This window comes from Larus michahellis, chromosome W, assembly GCF_964199755.1.
Source record: "Larus michahellis chromosome W, bLarMic1.1, whole genome shotgun sequence".
Classification (NCBI taxonomy): Eukaryota; Metazoa; Chordata; class Aves; order Charadriiformes; family Laridae; genus Larus; species Larus michahellis.
This window is the reverse complement of record NC_133929.1, coordinates 24,729,035-24,746,340: the sequence shown is the minus strand read 5'-3', so window position 1 is coordinate 24,746,340 and position 17,306 is coordinate 24,729,035. Positions and strand designations below refer to the sequence as shown.

At 45.4% G+C, this 17,306-nt stretch overlaps 1 protein-coding gene across 4 annotated transcripts in view; it reads right to left on the bottom strand.

Moving 5' to 3' along the window:
* The window catches only part of LOC141735520 (polycomb group RING finger protein 3-like), a 108,185-nt gene that overhangs the window by 35,335 nt on the left and 55,544 nt on the right, over window positions 1–17,306 (bottom strand). For 3 of the 4 annotated variants that reach the window (XM_074568435.1, XM_074568438.1, XM_074568437.1), the window contains one exon: window positions 13,909–14,026. In XM_074568435.1, coding sequence (XP_074424536.1) covers window positions 13,909–14,017 — 109 coding nt within the window. In that variant the 5' untranslated portion in view covers window positions 14,018–14,026. Of the gene's footprint in view, window positions 1–13,908; window positions 14,055–17,306 lie in introns of those variants that run through there. The other variant, XM_074568436.1, reaches the window with a different exon arrangement.

The window sequence follows — 17,306 nt, the reverse complement described above, 5'->3', positions numbered from 1 at the left end:
TTGATCCAACTATCCACCTGCATTAGAACCAGTGCCACCAGAAAAGCATGGAAAGTATTAGTAATTGGAGACTCCTTACTGAGAGGCTCCGAAGCACCCATTTGCTGTCCAGACAATTTCTCTAGAGAAATTTGCTGCCTACCAGGAGCTCACATTTGCAATGTCATTGAGAGACTGCCGAGCCTGGTGAATCCTACAGATTATCATCTGCTCCTACTATTCCATGTAGGGTCCAATGACACTGTGACAAGGCAACTTAGAACCATCAAAAGAGACTATCTGTCCCTCAGAGCAATGTTAAAAGGATGCACAGGTGGTGTTCTCTATCCTACCTCTATCCTCCTACCTCTAGTAAAGAACAGGTTGACAGCTTACGAGTTAAAATTTCCTTTGTTGGCCAATCCAACTAAGGAAACCTCGCGGTTGGTGTTTACTAAAGGATGCCTAAGCAAGGGGAGCCTGTTGACGAAGCGTTCTTACTTCAACTACAAAAAGCATCACACTCGCAGGCTCTGATCCTGTTGGGGGACTACAATCACCCTGACATCTGCTGGAAAAGCAGCACAGCAAGCTGTAAGCAGTCCAGGAGACCCTTGGTGTGCATCAAGGATAATTTCTCAGTCCAGGTGATGGAAAGACCAACCAGAGGAGAAGGGTTACTGGACCTCTTGCTCACCAACACAGATGAATTAATTAGAGAGGTCAAGATTGGTGGCAGCCTGGGCTGCAGTGATCATGCCCTGAGTGGGATTCAGAGTCTTGAGGGCTATGGGCCAGGTGAAGAGTAAAGTCAGGATCCTGAATTTTAGGAAAGCAAACTTCCACCTCTTCAAGGAATTAATCAATAGGACCCCCTGGGAAGATGCCCTCAGGGACAAAGGATCCAAAGAGAGCTGGCAGACCTTTAAGGACACTTTCCACACAGCACAAGAGCTCTTGATCCCCAGGCGTAAGAGAAATCAGGAAAGGCAGGCAAGAGACCAGCATGGCTGAGTTGAGACCTGCTGGTCAAACTAAAGGGCAAGAAGGAAATGCACAGGCAGTGGAAGCAGGGACAGGCATCCTGGGAAGACTATAGGGACGCTGCCCAGCTGTGTAGGGATGGGGGCAGGAAGGCCAAGGTGCAGCTGGAGCTGAATTTGGCAAGGGGTGCAAAGAATAATAAGAAGGACTTTTACAGGTAAGTTGGCCAGAAAAGGAATATTAAAGAAAATGTACCCACCCTGATAAATAAGACATGAGAACTGGTGACAACGAACATGGAGAAGGCTGAGGTACTCAACAATTTTTTTGCTTCGGTTTTCAGTGGTAATTTCTCTTCCCACATCTATCAAGCCCTTGAACCTGAAGGCAAGGACTGGGGGAATGAAGTCCCTCCCTTTATAGGAGAAGATCAGGTTTGAGACCACCTGAGGAACCCGAACATACACAAGTCCATGGGACCTGATGAGATGCACCACAGGGTCCTGAGGGATTTGGCTGATGGAGTTGACGAGCCACTCTCCATCATATTTGAAAAGTCATGGCAGTCAGGTGAAGTCCCTGGTGACTGGAAAAAGGGAAGCAAACACCCATTTTTAAAAAGGGTATAAAGGAGGACCCTGGGCATTACTGACCAGTCAGCATCATCTCCGTGCCCAGTGAGATCATGTAATAGATCCTCCTGGAAGACATGTCGAAACATATGGAAGGCAGGGAGGCAATTAGAGACAGCCAACATGGCTTCACCAAGGAAAATCATGCCTGACTAATCTAGTGGCCTTCTACGATGGAGAACGGCATCAGTGGACAAGGGAAGAGCTACAGATATCACCTACCTGGACTTGTGCAAGGCCTTTGATACAGTCTGTGGGAAAGCAATGGAAGATCGACGAGGAGGATTGTAAATACACTCAAGGGACTTGCACCCGGTGTGCTGGGAAACACATATATCACACTAATTGTTACTCAGGCTTGGGTGCTTGCAAGAAAAACACTTGCACTTAGATGACATAAGTCTGTGATGGGCTCAGGGACACCTTATCTAGCCGCTTGAGAATCCTGGCCTGTTGTTGAAGAAGATCAAAGCACAGTGGGAAAACTATGCCTGTTTGAACCCTTTAAATAGCAGCGAGAACAGGGAGTCCGCGCGTGTACTTGCTAACAAGGACTCTCTCGCTGCCAAGGATTCTTGCTAACAAGAACTCTCTCTCGCGCCGCGGTGCCTGTGTCCCCTGCTTGTGTGCCTCTGCCCGGATGTTGCTTCGGAGATTCCCTGGTCTGTGAGCGTCCTGGTTTGAGGTAAAACAGAACCAGTTTTCTGATTTGTAATTTTACTTTTTAGCTGGGCCTCTTCTAACTGACTAAACTCTGAAATTAACAGCATATTGTTCAGAAACTGTTCACTCTCAGAGTGATAAGACCTGATTATACCAAGGAATGGTATGCACAGAGGCTCTTGCTTAGACTTATTGCTATAACAACCAAGGTCAACTCACTTCGCTGCTTGCCCCGTTAGAGGGTCGGAAGCGCAGAAGCATAGAGGGGTCCCACCTGCAGGGAGGAGCAGACAGGACAGGTGACCCAAAACTGACCAACAGGCTATTCCATCCCATCTGCATCACGCTCAGTATAAAAGCTGAGGGATCAAAGGGGCAACTCTCTCTTCCTTCAGTGGCTGATATCTGAGGAGGACCCTGTCTGTTCGTCTGCCTTTGATCCCAATCCGAGCACTCCTGACTCTAGTTCCAGAATTCAGCTCCTGTCCATTGCTGACTCCAGTCTGGGACTTTCCCTGTGTCTGCTGGTGACGCGATCGTCATCCTGGGAGCTGGATACGGTTTTATGTATATTGTATACTTTTTTCTTTAATTTTTATTATTCTATTATTATTTACTATTTTCTTATTTATTATTATTTTCATTAAAGTAGTTTAGTTCTTTTTTCTGAACTCGTAAATCTCCTTATCTCTTCCTCTCCTCTCTGAGGAGAGAGGTGGGGGAGGGCCATCTGTTGTTCTGCTTGGCCAATACAGCCAAAACCACAACAGTGAGGTATCGAGATTAAATTTGTTCTTTGCTTTCCGTCCATGGTGTGTGGTTGTTCCTGCGTCCTGCCTGCATCGGCTCACACATTTGGCATAGTCAGCAGCTCCAGGAACAACCATGCCATGGCTGAGGAAAAAATGGTGGGCTGGGGGGGAAACTGAGATGTCTTCCTATATTTCAGGATGGCCCAGTACTGAATACTGGACTCCTGTTGCTGCTTTTCTGGCTCAACTGACTCCGCCACAGGCATGGCCTGAATTAGATGACGGAGCAGTGATTACCCCCCAGGCAATTGAAACGGCTATGCGTCAGTTGCTGTGGAAAACAGCATCGCGTTCTTCATGTGAATCAGCAGGGAAATTAGGCTGGCTGTTAGCTACTGGACTTGGAGCTCTTAATTGTGAAGTCGTTGCATTACATAGTAAAGTGAGAGAGTTGGAAAAGGAATACAGGAGTTTACAGGATGCAAAGGAGATCGCGCAAGAAGTAATTACTGTTCAAGCAGAGTGGTGCCATGAGCTGCAAGATAATGTAGACCGGTTGGTAGCGGGTATTGTTAATGAACAAAGGGAGAAATATGGGAAAAGTAAGCTTTCAATTTCCCAAATTCGTGCTCTCACCACAAAATGGTCATGGGATCCCGAGGAATGGGATGTAAATATTTGGAGTGAACCCTCTGACTCTGAGACTGAGTTTGAATTTGATGTGGACTTAAAAAGCAGTGAGGTGGTGGTAGCACGACCCCTCATTCAAATGAGGGGGGAGCAGGAACGAGCAGACAGGGGAGTGCAGATCGCGCGTACTGACACTCCGAAAGAGTTAAGGGAATTTTGAGAGATTTATCAGCAAAAGAGTGGGGAAGGTATACTGGCATGGATCCTGCCAGCTTGGGATAGTGGAGCTGCATCTATCCATTTATCAGAGAGTGAAAAAGATTTATTAAGCCCTGTCCCCATTCGTGATCAGATACGAGGAGATGCTCAGCTGCAAAATGTCAGAGGTCCTGACGGGCAAGACATTATTGCACCTACGTTGTATCAGTGGTTGTGTGCAGCAGTTTTAACAGCATATACAGAACTGGTTGAATTAGTGTTGTCCCTTGGAAACTGGTGTGCAACCAAGAAAGGTATTAATTTGGTGCGGCAGATGGGGATGGCTCATGTGTTGGGTACAGGATGCAATCCGGACACTGTAGCAGTGACGAGAAGTATCGAAATGCAGTTTTTGAGAGGAGTGCCTGCCTCACTAAATCCCTTGATTATACCAGCAGTGACAAATGCTATGGGTACTGTAGGTGCCCTAGGAAATACCTTGAGGGAAACTCAGGCTGTGATTTCGGGACCATCTGTGTGGGTGGTCAATAAAGGAAAGCCGACAAAACAGAAAGCAGTTACAGCATGGGTGAGAAGGAAACAAAAGCGGAATGATTTTGTACAAGCTGGTATTCCACAATCAGAAAGAGATGGGATCACAACATCAGAAATGTTTCCCTGGTGGCAAAAGTTAGCATTTATGCAAAAAAGCCGACTGCCCCCAGCCCCACCACCAACTCTGCGCCCCCCCTCCGCCCTGCCTGACACCTCAATGCAAGATGTGACCCGGGAACAAAAGCAATATACTTTACAAGTATTGCCTCAGGGATACACACACAGTCCCTCCATTTGCCACCTAATGATAGCAGCTGATTTAGCAGTATGGTCAGGTACCGTTACTGTTTACTATTATATTGATGATCTATTGATTATGGCAGAGTCACAACAAGAAAGTGAAGCAGCTGCCGAATTGCTGAAAGCGCATTTGCAGGACTGAGGCCGGGCACTTAATCCAAAGAAAATATAGGGCCCTAGTGCTACTGTACAATTTTGGGGAATAGTTTGGCATGGACAGATTAGAGAAATAGCAAATCAGGTACAGCAAACAGTCCAGCGATTTCTTTTACCAATCACAGTAAAACAGTTACAGATTTTTTTGGGGCTTTTAGGGTATTGGAGGACTTTTATCCCACATTTAGTGATATTAATGTGCCTTCTGCAGAAATTAACTAGGAAGAAAGTTGTCTGGCAGGGGACCAGGCAGCAACAAGGAGCCTTTGATGACTGCAAAAATGCTTTGATTGAGCATGCACAATTATACACTCCTAAGCAAGGATACCCTTTTGAATTAGAAGTAACAATTCCAGGCGATACAGTCTCGTGATTGTGGCAGATGACTGGGATGAAAAATCAGAAAGAACCTGTAGGATTTTGGTCCAAAGCATTACAAGGTTCCCCTATACATCATAACCCAACTTCTCCTCTTACTTTACATCCTTTGTTAATATCAGATTCTCGAGTTCTTGTATTTCAGGTGTCCTCAACAAGTACCTGTGCCTTATCTAGAGGAGATAGCATTGGAAAGGTGTTATTGGTATCGTGAGCCCAGTATCGAATTGAAGTCCAATCTGAAAAAGCACAAGCCACAGCTCCCCAATCTGTGTGGGCAGTTACCCTGCATCAGGTCGTCAAACCTGGGGTAATATTGGCTGAAGGAGCTGGAGCAACAGCGTATGTATTACTGGAAGGTGATGACACTCCTGTATTCCTCCCCTATCACAGGTTGGCTCGCCGTGCTTTATAATCTGGTACTAAAAGTACACACCCTGGATATATCTCTGCAAAATCAACACATAAATACTTGGATGTGGTTAGCCTCTACTGTAACTAACTCATTTGCCTTTTATATTAAGGGAAGATCAACAGCTGCAGATATTTAGATAACTTGTTTTCAGTGGTGCATCAACCCCAGCAGCTGTATTATAGAATGGTACTATGCTAAGTGATTTTTTTATATTAATGTCTTTCGTTGCTATCTTTTCTGAGTAGGTAACGGCTGTATGCCAATGAATATTACAATAATAACTGAAGGTAGACTATTTCCTCCCCCGACACCAGAAATGCCACTTCAACTGTGAAGGCATGTGTTGCCTCAACATAACTGATGAAGCAGCCAGCATGGAGCACAACATTCAACATTCTCTGGGACTTAACACACCAAATGAACCAAACTATTGGTGGTGCCTGCCTGGCTGAGTCGTTTAATCCCCTGACAAGAGGAATGGGACACCTGATTCAAAGCATTATTGTAGAGATATGTTTATTCCTTTTCCCATATATATGTTTATTGCATGCCTTTGTAAATTATTCTGTGTTATACCCCGCAAGCCTAAATGAACCCCAGCAGAAGCGGTCTCTTGAGCGAGGGGGTGGAATGTGGGAAAGCAACGGAAGATCGGCGAGGAGGATTGTAAATACACTCAAGGGACTCGCACCTGGGTGCTGGAAAACACATATATCACACTAATTGTTATTCAGTCTCGGGTGCTTGCAAGAAAAACACTTGCACTTAGATGACATAAGTCTGTGATGGGCTCAGGGACACCTTATCTAGCCGCTTGAGAATCCTGGCCTGTTGTTGAAGAAGATCAAGGCACAGTGGGAAAACTATGCCTGTTTGAACCCTTTAAATAGCAGCGAGAACAGGGAGTCCATGCCTGCTCTTGCTAACAAGGACTCTATCACTGCCAAGGACTCTTGCTAACAAGAACTCTCTCTCGCGCCACAGTCCCTGCTTGTGTGCCTCTGCCCGGATGTTGCTTCAGAGATTCCCTGGTCTGTGAGGTACTGAGATTAAATTTGTTCTTTGCTTTCCATCTGTGGTTTGTGGTTGTTCCTGCGTCCTGCCTGCATCGGCTCACACACAGTCCTCCACAACGTTCTGGTCACTAAATTGGAGAGATATGGGTGTGATGGGTGGACTGTTAGATGGGTAAGGAATTGGCTGGATGGCCACGTCCAAAGAGTTACAGTCAATGGCTCAATGTGCAAGTGGAAACCAGTAACGATGGGTGTTCTTTAATGGTCCGTACTGGGAACAATGCTATTTAATCATAGAATCATAGAATGGTTAGAGTTGGAAGGGACCTTAAAGATCATCTATTTACAACCCCCCTGTCATGGGCAGGGACACCTCCCGCTAGACCAGGTTACTCAAAGCCCCATCTAACATAGCCATGAATATTTCCAGGGAAGGGGCATCCAGAACTTCTCTGGGCAACCTTTTACAGCATCTCACCATCCTCATTGTAAAAATTTTCTTCCTAATATCTAATCTAAATCTACCTTCTTTCACTTTAAAACTGTTACCCCTTCGTCCTATTGCTACACTCCCTCATAAAGAGTCCCTCCACATCCTTCCTGTAGGCCCCCTTCAGACACTGGAAGGCCACAACAAGGTCTCCCTGGAGCCTTCTCTTCTCCAGGCTGAACAACCCCAACTCTCTCAGCCTGTCCTCATAGGAGAGGTGCTCCAGCCCTCTGATCATATTCGTGGCCCTCCTCTGGACCCACTCCAACAGGTCCATGTCCTTCTTGTGCTGAGGGCTCCAGAGCTGGACACAGTACTCCAGGTGGGGTCTCACCAGACTGGAGCAGAGGGGCAGAATCACCTCCCTCGACCTGCTGACCATGCTTCTTTTGATGCAGCCCAGGATGCTGTTGGCTTTCTGGGCTGCGAGCGCACATAGCCAGGTCATGTTGAGCTTCTCATCAACCAGTACCCCCAAGTCCTTCTTGGCAGGGCTTCTTTTAATCCCTTCATCATCCAGCCTGTATTGATACTGGGGATTGCCCTAACCCACGTGCAGGACTTTGCACTTGGCCGTGTTCTTCATGAGGTTTCCATGGGCCCACCTCTCAAGCCTGTCCAGGTCCCTCTGGATGGCATCCCTTCCCTCCAGCATGTCAACTGCACCACAAAGCTTGGTGTCGTCAGCAAACTTGTTGAGGGTGCACTCAATCCCACTGTCCGTGTTGCCAACAAAGATGTTAAACAGTACTGGTCCCAATACAAACCCCTGAGAAACTCCACTCATCACTGGTTGCCATTGGACGTCAAGCCGTTGACCACAACTCCTTGAGTGTGACCATCCAGCCAATTACTTATGCACCGAGTGATCCACCTGTCAAATCCATGTCCCTCCAAATTAGAGACAAGGTTGTCATGTAGGACAGTGTCAAATGCTTTGCACAAGTCCAGGTAGATGATGTCAGTTGCTCTTAGCCACAAATGCTGTCATGCCACTGTAGAAGGACACCAAATTTGTCAGGCACAGTTTGCCCTTAATGAAGCCATGTTAGTTCCCTGGGTCTTCCTTTTCCCCCTTTTTAAAAATGGGAGTTATTTTTCCCCTTTTCCAGTCACTGGGAACTTCACCAGACTGCCATGACTTCTCAAATATGATGGATAGTGGCTTGGCAACTTCATCCAGCAGTTCCCTCAGGACCTGCGCATGTATCTCATCAGGTCCCACAGATTTGTGCACCTTCAAGTTCCTTAGATGGTCTCGAACCTGGTCTTCTCCTACAGTAGGCGGTTCCTCATTCTCCCCATCGCTGCCTTTGCTTTCTGCAACTTGGGCAGTGTGGATAGAGCATTTGCTGGTGAAGACCGAGGTGAAAAAGTCATTGAGTACCTCAGCCTTGTCCATGTCACAGGTGACCAGGTCTCGTGTTTCCTTCTGGAGAGGGCCCACATCTTCCCTAGTTTTCCTTTTATCAATGACATACATATAGAAGGCTTTCTATAGAAGGCAACCCCTTGACGTCCCTAGACAGATTTAATTCTATCTGGGCTTTAGCTTTCCTAACCTCATCTCTGGCTGCTCAGACAATTTCTCTGTATTCCTCCCAGGCTACCTGTCCTTGCTTCCACTCTCTGTAGGCTTCCTTTTTCTGTTTGAGCTTGTCCAGGAGCTCCTTGTTCATCCATGCAGTCCTGCTGGCTTTTTTGCCTGACTTCTTTTTTGGGACGCATTGCTCCTGAGCTTGGAGGAGGTGATCCTTGAATATTAACCAGCTTTCTTGGGCCCCTCTTCCCTCCAGGGCTTTGTCCCATGGTACTCCACCAAGCAGATCCCTCAAGAGGCCAAAGTCTGCTCTCCTGACGTCCAGGGTAGTGAGCTTACTGTGTGCCCTCCTCGCTGCCCTAAGCATCTTGAACTCCACAATTTCATGGTCACTGCAGCCAAGGCTGCCCTTGAGCTTCACGTTCCCCACCAGCCCCTCCTTGTTGGTGAGAACAAGGTCCAGCATAGCACCCCTCCTCATTGGCTCTTCTATCACTTGGAGAAGGAAGTTATCATTGACGCATTCCAGGAACCTCCTGGACTCCTTATGTCCTGCTGTGTTGTCCCTCCAACAGATATCATGATGGTTGAAGTCCCCCATGAAGACCAGGGCTTGTGAACGTGAGGCTGTTCCTATCTGTCTATAGAGGGCCTCATCCGCTCAGTCTTCCTGGTCGGGTGGCCTGTAGCAGACCCCCACTGTAACATCACCTGTCCCCGCCCTCCCTTTAATCCTGACCCATAAGCTCTCAGTTGGCTCCTCATCCATCCCCAGGCAGAGCTCCATGCACTCCATTCTGGTCCTTGACATAGAGGGCAACACCCCCGCCTCATCTTCCCTGCCTGTCCTTCCTAAAGAGCCTGTATCCTTCCATTCCAACACTCCACTCATAGGAGCCATCCCACCACATCTCTGTGATGCCAATAAGATCATAGCCAACTCCTCCTGTTTATTCCCTATGCCACGTGCATTTGCATAGAAGCCTTTAAGTGGGGCCCCTGATGAAATTGACTTACTGGCTGGAGTGGCTGGAATTCCTTTGTGCTGCACTCCAGGTGCCCTCCCGCTGACCTGTGACCCTTCTTCAGTCTCTGGGGCATCTATTACTGGCATTGGCATCATACTGGTAGGAGTGGGATGGATTGAGGTTCCCCTCCCCCGGCAACTCTAGTTTAAAGCCCTCTTCGCGAGCTTGACGAGCCTCTGACCAAATATGTTCTTCCCCTTCTCTATGGACAAGGGGACCCTATCAGGCCCCAGTGGACCTGGTTTCTCAAAGCAAGTCCCATGGTCTAAGAAGCCAAAACCCTGTCTGTGGCACCAGTCCTGTAACCATTTGTTGATTAGCCAGATTCGATTGGCCCTATCAACCCCCTTCCCTTTGACCAGGAGGACTGGCAAATGGGTGCCTCTGTATCTCTCAGAAGCGAGTCACCTGCTACTGTCACCCATCGCCTTTTCTTAGTTGTGCTAGTTGTTATATGGGGAGCAGATCGGGTTGCCTTACTCAGCTCCAGTGCCTCATCTGATGCAATGCATCTTTTCTCTTCACTCCGCAGAGCTGTGAAGCAGTTCTGCAAGGGCACCTCAGGCTTCAGGGGAAGTCTCTTCCTCCTGCTGGTCCTTGCCAACACAAGCTTCCAGTCTTCCATATTACTGGCCCCTCTCCCTTTTGTGTGTGCCAGAGTGGGAGTTTTTGACTGTTTGGCCATGGGCTGTTGATCCACTGCAGACTGCGTTTGGAACCAGCTATCTATCTCCTTCTCGGCCTCCCTGATGCTATGCAACCTCCTCACCACTTCCTGTAACTCAGACACCTGCTGCAGGAGGCCCTCCACCTGGCCACACCTTTTGCAAGCAGTTGTGCTGCTTATACCTACCCCAGGAGAAGGGTCTAGTCACCTCCTCCACTCTGAGGTCTGCACTGCAGCCTTTCCCTTCAGCAGCTCCATCTGGGTTGAGGCATTGGCCACTGCTGGGGTGGATGATGCAGGCCCCCAGCCCGAGCTGCAGCCTTTGCTCTCAAACAAGTGCCCACATTTCTGCCTTGAGGGTCAGGTAGGATGAGTGCCCTTGACCCATGCAGATGGTCACAGAACAGTGCCCGGTGCTTGACCAGTGGAGTACTCTTCCTTCGAAGAGGTGCCTTCCCTGCGCAAACTGCTGTGCCACGCCCCGGTCGCTCCCGTTCCTTAGGTTGCTTTTTATAGGCAGGGGTTGGTCGCCGTTGCTCTGGGAACGCCCATGCCTCATCAGCGCCTCCCGCGGGAGCTGCCGGCTCCTGGTGGGTCTCTCTGCTGCCCTGGCGTGCCCTTACCTCAGAAAAACTGCCTGTGTGATGAGCTCTGCCACTCCGCTGTGGGTTGGGCCAGCTCCGGAGCAGCTCCCATCAGCGACTGACCCGATAAAGATATTTAATATCTTCATCAATGACACAGACAGTGGGATTGAGTGCACCCTCAACAAGTTTGCAGATGACACCAAGCTGAGTGGTGCAATTGATTCCCTAGAGGGAAAGGGAGGCCATCCAGAGGGACCTGGACAGGCTTGAGGAGTGGACCCATGTGAACCTCATGAGGTTCAACAAGGCCAAGTGCAGGGTCCTGCACCTGGGTTGGGGCAACCCCCAGTATCGATACAGGCTAGGGGATGAAGGGATTGAGAGCAGCCCTGACAAGAAGGACTTGGGGATATACTGGTGGATGAAAAGCTGGACGTGAGCCGACAATGTGCACTCGCAGCCCAGAAAGCCAATTGTATCCTGGGCTGCATCAGAAGAAGTGTGTCCAGCAGGTCGAGGGAGGTGATTCTGCCCCTCTACTCTGCTCTGGCGAGACCCCACCTGGAGTACTGTGTCCATCTCTGGAGCCCTCAGCACAGGAAGGACATGGACCTGTTGGAGTGGGTCCAGAGGAGGGCCACGAATATGATCAGAGGGCTGGAGCACCTCTCCTATGAGGACAGGCTGAGAGAGTTGGGGTTGTTCAGCCTGGAGAAGAGAAGGCTCCAGGGAGACCTTGTTGTGGCCTTCCAGTGTCTGAAGGGGGCCTACAGGAAGGATGTGGAGGGACTCTTTATGAGGGAGTGTAGCAATAGGACAAAGGGGTAACAATTTTAAAGTGAAAGAAGGTAGATTTAGATTAGATATTAGGAAGAAATTTTTTACAATGAGGATGGTGAGACACTGGAACAGGTTGCCCAGAGAAGTTGTGGATGCTCCATCCCTGGAGGTGTTCAAGGCCAGGATGGTTGAGGCTTTGAGCAACCTGGTCTAGTGGGAGGTGTCCCTACCCGTGGCAGGGGGGTTGGAACTAGATGATCTTTAAGGTCCCTTCCAACCCAAACCGTTCTATATTTCTATGATTGTTCAGCTTTCTCAAAGGATGCTACGGACACTGAATGACGTTAAGATACCTAGCCAATTTGCTGTTTATCATGGATGCACATAGAAGAAAAATATGTTATGATAATAAATCTTTGTCAAAAGAGTAATTTCTTTATTCTCAAGCCATATGCTTTGAATCATTTTATTGAAATGCAATTTAACTTTTCACTTTCACAAAATACACTACAATTAAACATCAATCAGAAAATTAAATGAGGAAAGGTCTTTAGTATACAGATAAAAACTGTTGAAATGGATACTGCGGGGCAGCATGCTTTTGGAACTGTTTCTAAGTCTATACACAACCATATATTTGATTCAAAGAAAAACAATTCCCTCATTTTAACCAGTACTACTCTTTTTTCACTAATAATAATACATTACGGTATTAAGTGTTTTCCTGACCTGAAGTCCTAAACGAACTCCAGCTCAAACTTCAGAAATTAAAAAAGCTTGTTACCTAAATTATATATATATATTTTATTTTTTAAAAGGTTAAACATCTTTTCCTTAATAGGGATTCCTTTAATCTTCGGCAGCCTTACAACAGCCCTTATGGTATAAGGCAAGAGAACTGTAGCTGTAGTGCCACCTGTCTCAGACATGATGGTATGTTTGAATAAACACTAGTTAAAGCCAAAAAAGTAATTATATTTGCTTTGCTTATATATTGTATTTACACATTTAAGATTAAATTACTGTTGCTGGTAGAGGTTATTATTGGACCAATCCTAGTAATTTTGCCCACTAAGCCCAGATCTTGCATTACAGTCTGCTCCAGCAGATCCAGTTGCAAGGGTGAGGCTATAACCTGTTTGAATCAAGTAAACAAAAGAACCAAACCCATCTTCTAAAACCACTAACTTCTCACTTGCCATCAGTAGATCCTCCAGTTTTGAATAAGGAGATACCAACCCCTCCAAAACTAAACTCAGCACACGTCAGCTCAGTTTGTCACAGGCAAACTAAAAAGGTACAAATGTAGAAACAAAGTGGGAAAACTCACTTTCCCTATAGCTGTTCTCGTAAAAGCTGCTCCCCCCGCTTCTACCCATAATATGAGGCTATGTCTCCTCTCAGAATTAATATCATAAGTCAAAGGATGAAACCAAAAGCAACAAAACTTTCTGAAAACATACATTTATAAGGGATATTCCACAAGACACCCCATAGATTTGCTTTAAAAATGCATTCCTGAGAAATAGAATGGCTATGTGAACCAAGCGTACCTGCTTGCAGCGCATGTTTCAGGGTTGCAAATAAATAAATAAATAAATAAATTTTAGAACAATGAAAAAGTGACCCTCTAGCAAGACTAATTTTAATAGTTAATGGCAGCATTACAGAATTTGGGACAAAACAAAGCAAAAACAGAACACCAAGGAACTTGAGATTTGGAGGACATGAAGAAGGGACTCAAGAACGAGCTAAAAATGGAATGGGAAGAAAACCAAGAAAAGCAAATACATTAAAGCTGATGAACAGCATCTAGAAATCAAATCTAGTGGAAAAAATTATCTCTGGCAAATCTGAAACATCATATCATCTCTGTAAAGCATGCCACATTTCTTCTAATATTCAGCAGAAAAATTACATTCCTAAACATATATACATTGCCATTTACTTTATATGGTTTCAAGTTTGTTCTCCTTATTTGTCTCACAAAACAATATATTTTTGTTGAAAAATTATAAGTGCATAGCAAAGCATGCATTATTCTGGCTGATCTGATACACAGTAAAACTTTACACTTCAACTAAAACTGTTAAAACATCTAGCACATCAAGTAAAAAAAACAATTTTAGCTTACTCACAGCATTATATTCCTACTTACAAGTATGTAAGCATTCTGTTACAGTGGTGGCATCAATCAGGTATCCGTTGCATAAATGACAGGTTATATGGACATTAATGTCCCAAAGCTTAATCTTTCTAGTCATCATCTTTGGTATCTGTAAAAAAAAATAAAAATCACCCACACATTACATAGCAACTCAGATGTACGGATGAGGTAAAAGCAGTTTTGGAATAAATGAGTAACTATAATTCACTTTAAAGATATGCTTATGTAGATAGCTTCAGGCTCTTGTATACTTATGCATATATATTGAGTACTAAACCTTTAAAAGATGATAAAAATGAATGGTGAAACAATTGAAATCTACACTATTTTATATGTCAAAGTTTCAGAGTGGAAGAGTCCTAGTACATTATTAACACTGACAAAGTGTGGTGGGTTAGTTAGCCTTGACTAACTGCCAAACTCCCACCCAGCTGCTTGCTCACTGCCCCTCCTCAGCAGAACAGGGAGAGAAAGTAGGAAGAATAGGAACGAAAAAGCTCACGGTTTGAGATAAAAATAGGGAGATTGCTTACCAATTAGTTACAGGCAAAACAGACTAAACTTGGGGAAAATTAGCTTAATTTATTGCCAACTAAAATAAAAATGTAATTACTAAGTCGGATAGCGGGAAACAAAAAGACAAACATTAAACCAACACCTTTCCTCCCCCGATTTCCCATGCTGTCCTGGTTTGAGGTAAAACAGAACCAACTTTCTGTTCAGTAATTTTAGTTCTTAGCCAGGCCTCTTCTAACTCTCTGAAATTAACAGCATATTGGGCAGAAAACTGTTCATTCTCAGAGTGACAAGACTAATGTTTACAATCGGTGCCAAGGAATGGTACGCAGAGAGGCTCTTGCTTAGACTTATTGCTATAACAACCAAGGTCAGCTGATTTCATTATTTACCCTGTTAGAGGGTCGGAAGCGGAAAAGCGTAGAGGGGTCCCACCTGCAGGGAGGAGCGGACAGGACAGGTGACCCAAAACTGACCAACAGGGTTATCCCATCCCATCTGCCCCATGCTCAGTATAAAAGCTGAGGGATCGAAGGGTCAGCTCTCTTCCTTCAATGGCCGATGTCCAAGGAAGACCCTGTCTGTTCATCTGCCTTTGATCCCGATTCGTGCGTTCCTGATTCCAGCTGTGGAATCCAGTTCCCACCCATTGCTGAGTCCAGCCTGGGACTTCCCCAGTGCCTGCTGGTGACATCATCCTGGGAGCTTGATACGGTTTTGTATGTATTTTATCTATTTCATTATTTTCCTTTTTATTTTATTATTAATTCATTAAAGTAGTTTAGTTTCTTCTAAACTCGTAAATCTCTTTATCTCTTGTCCTCCTCTCCTTGTGCGAGAGGTTTGGGGAGAGCATCTGTCGCCCGTCATTGGCCAATTTGGCCAAAACCATGACACATGCCCAACTTCACTCCTTCACTCCAGACTCCTCCACCCCACCCCCCTGAGCTGCACAGGGCGAATGCGGGTGGGGGGTTACAGTCAGTACATAATGGTTTCTCTCTGCTGCTTCTTCCTTCTCACACTTTTCCTCTGCTCTGTTGCAGGTTCCCCACAGGGAGCAGTTTCTTTAGGAACGTCCATCTACTCTGGCATGGATCCTCCTCAGGCTGCAGGGAATATCTGCTCCAGCACCACGGAGCACCTCCTCCTCCTCCTCCTCCTCCTTTCTCTGGTGTTGCCTCTGTTGTTTCTAATTCTTTTTGTTCTCTCCTCCTCTCTCTGTCTATTTTTTTCTGCCCTTTCTTAAATATGTTTTCACAGATGTGCTACAAACTTTTCTGATGGGCTCAGCTTTGGCCTGTGGTGGGTCCACTGCCAAGCCAGCTATGTCCAGCACAGGGCAGTCCCTGACCTCTTCCCACAGAGGCCACACCCCTGCAGCCTGCCCCCCATGCCACTTACATCCAATACACCAAGGGATGCAGATTTAAGACCAAATCATACTATCTAAGTAATTTCAGTCAAGCTAGTAATTAAGACATCTGAAAGTGAAGAGAGATGCTCCTCCTGTAATTGGCAAATGCAAAAAAAAAGGAATAGGTCTGATTTGACAAATTTGGGTTAACCACACTAAGTGTCAGCCTCACATCTCCTTATGATTAGAGCATGATTTTGAATCCATATCTGAAAAACAGAGCTGAAAAGTAAAATAAACCGGGTTTCTTAAACATCAAAAATCAATTTAAATAAAGAAAATATGGCAAACTAAACTTCTTGTCCCATCAGTAAAGCTACACCCTGTTGTACTAAGAAATGTGAAATACAGAAGTGAATCCAAGCATTAACCAGGATGAGAAGCTAAAGGGATTATGGTAAAAACTGAAATAAAGAAATAATTTCTCCTCTGGAGAACACTGGATATTTTTTTCCACCACTATAGTGTAGTCAAGCAATGCCAAATGAGGCATCAACCAGTAAGAGCTCAGGTAGGACAAAATATAATAAAATGTGAAATAATTGTAGAATAAAGAAAAAAAATGCTACAAAATAGGCAGCCTAATTAAAGCCATTTTTGTCAGGGAAACAGAGGATAGCAAAGATAATGCAAACATCTAGACAAACATCTATTTAATGAATGGAAAATAAAAATCAGATTTTTTTGGTAAAGGAAAAATATACATCTAGTAGAATCCCTGATTACACCTAAGCAGCAAATAAACCTGGTGACAGTTTTATAGAACTTGCAAAAAGCACACCAGAAAACTCAGTAGTTGTTTAAAGAACACGCTGGAACCTATTAGCAGGAAGTAGAGGGAGCCAGATTCTTCTCAGAAGTAGCCAGTAACAAGACAAGAAGCAATTGGCACAAATTTAAACATGTGAAATTCTGACTCAACAGAAGAAAATACTTTTTTTTTTACCGTGAGAGTAGTCAAACACCGGCACAGGTTGCCCAGAGAGGTTGTGGAGTCTCTGTCCTTGGAGATATTCAAAACCCAAATGAACACATTCCTGGGCAACCTTCTCTAGTTGACTCTGCTTGAGGACTAGATGATTTCACGAGGTCCCTTCCAATCTAAATGATACTGTGAAAAGCATGTTTACCAGCAACTAAATTTCTCTGGACAATTCCACTTGAAATAACATTCTTCTGCTCAGACTACTGACATTTTCTGCGCAGGTAATTAACCTGATATGTGGCAGATAAGGACCAGCACTATATAGCAAGCTAATACAAGGTCCAAAAAAAGCTTAGATTAGGAAGACAGATTAGCCATCTTGCTTTAACTAACCCTATTCTCTAGGCAAATTCAAGCTTTCCTCTTAATTCCTTCTACAATATTATCTTTGACAAAAAGGTATGAAGTTACTTGTTTAAATGATCTGTTACAGCAGAAAGTCTTAAACAGAGAAGTACTGTAAATAACTGT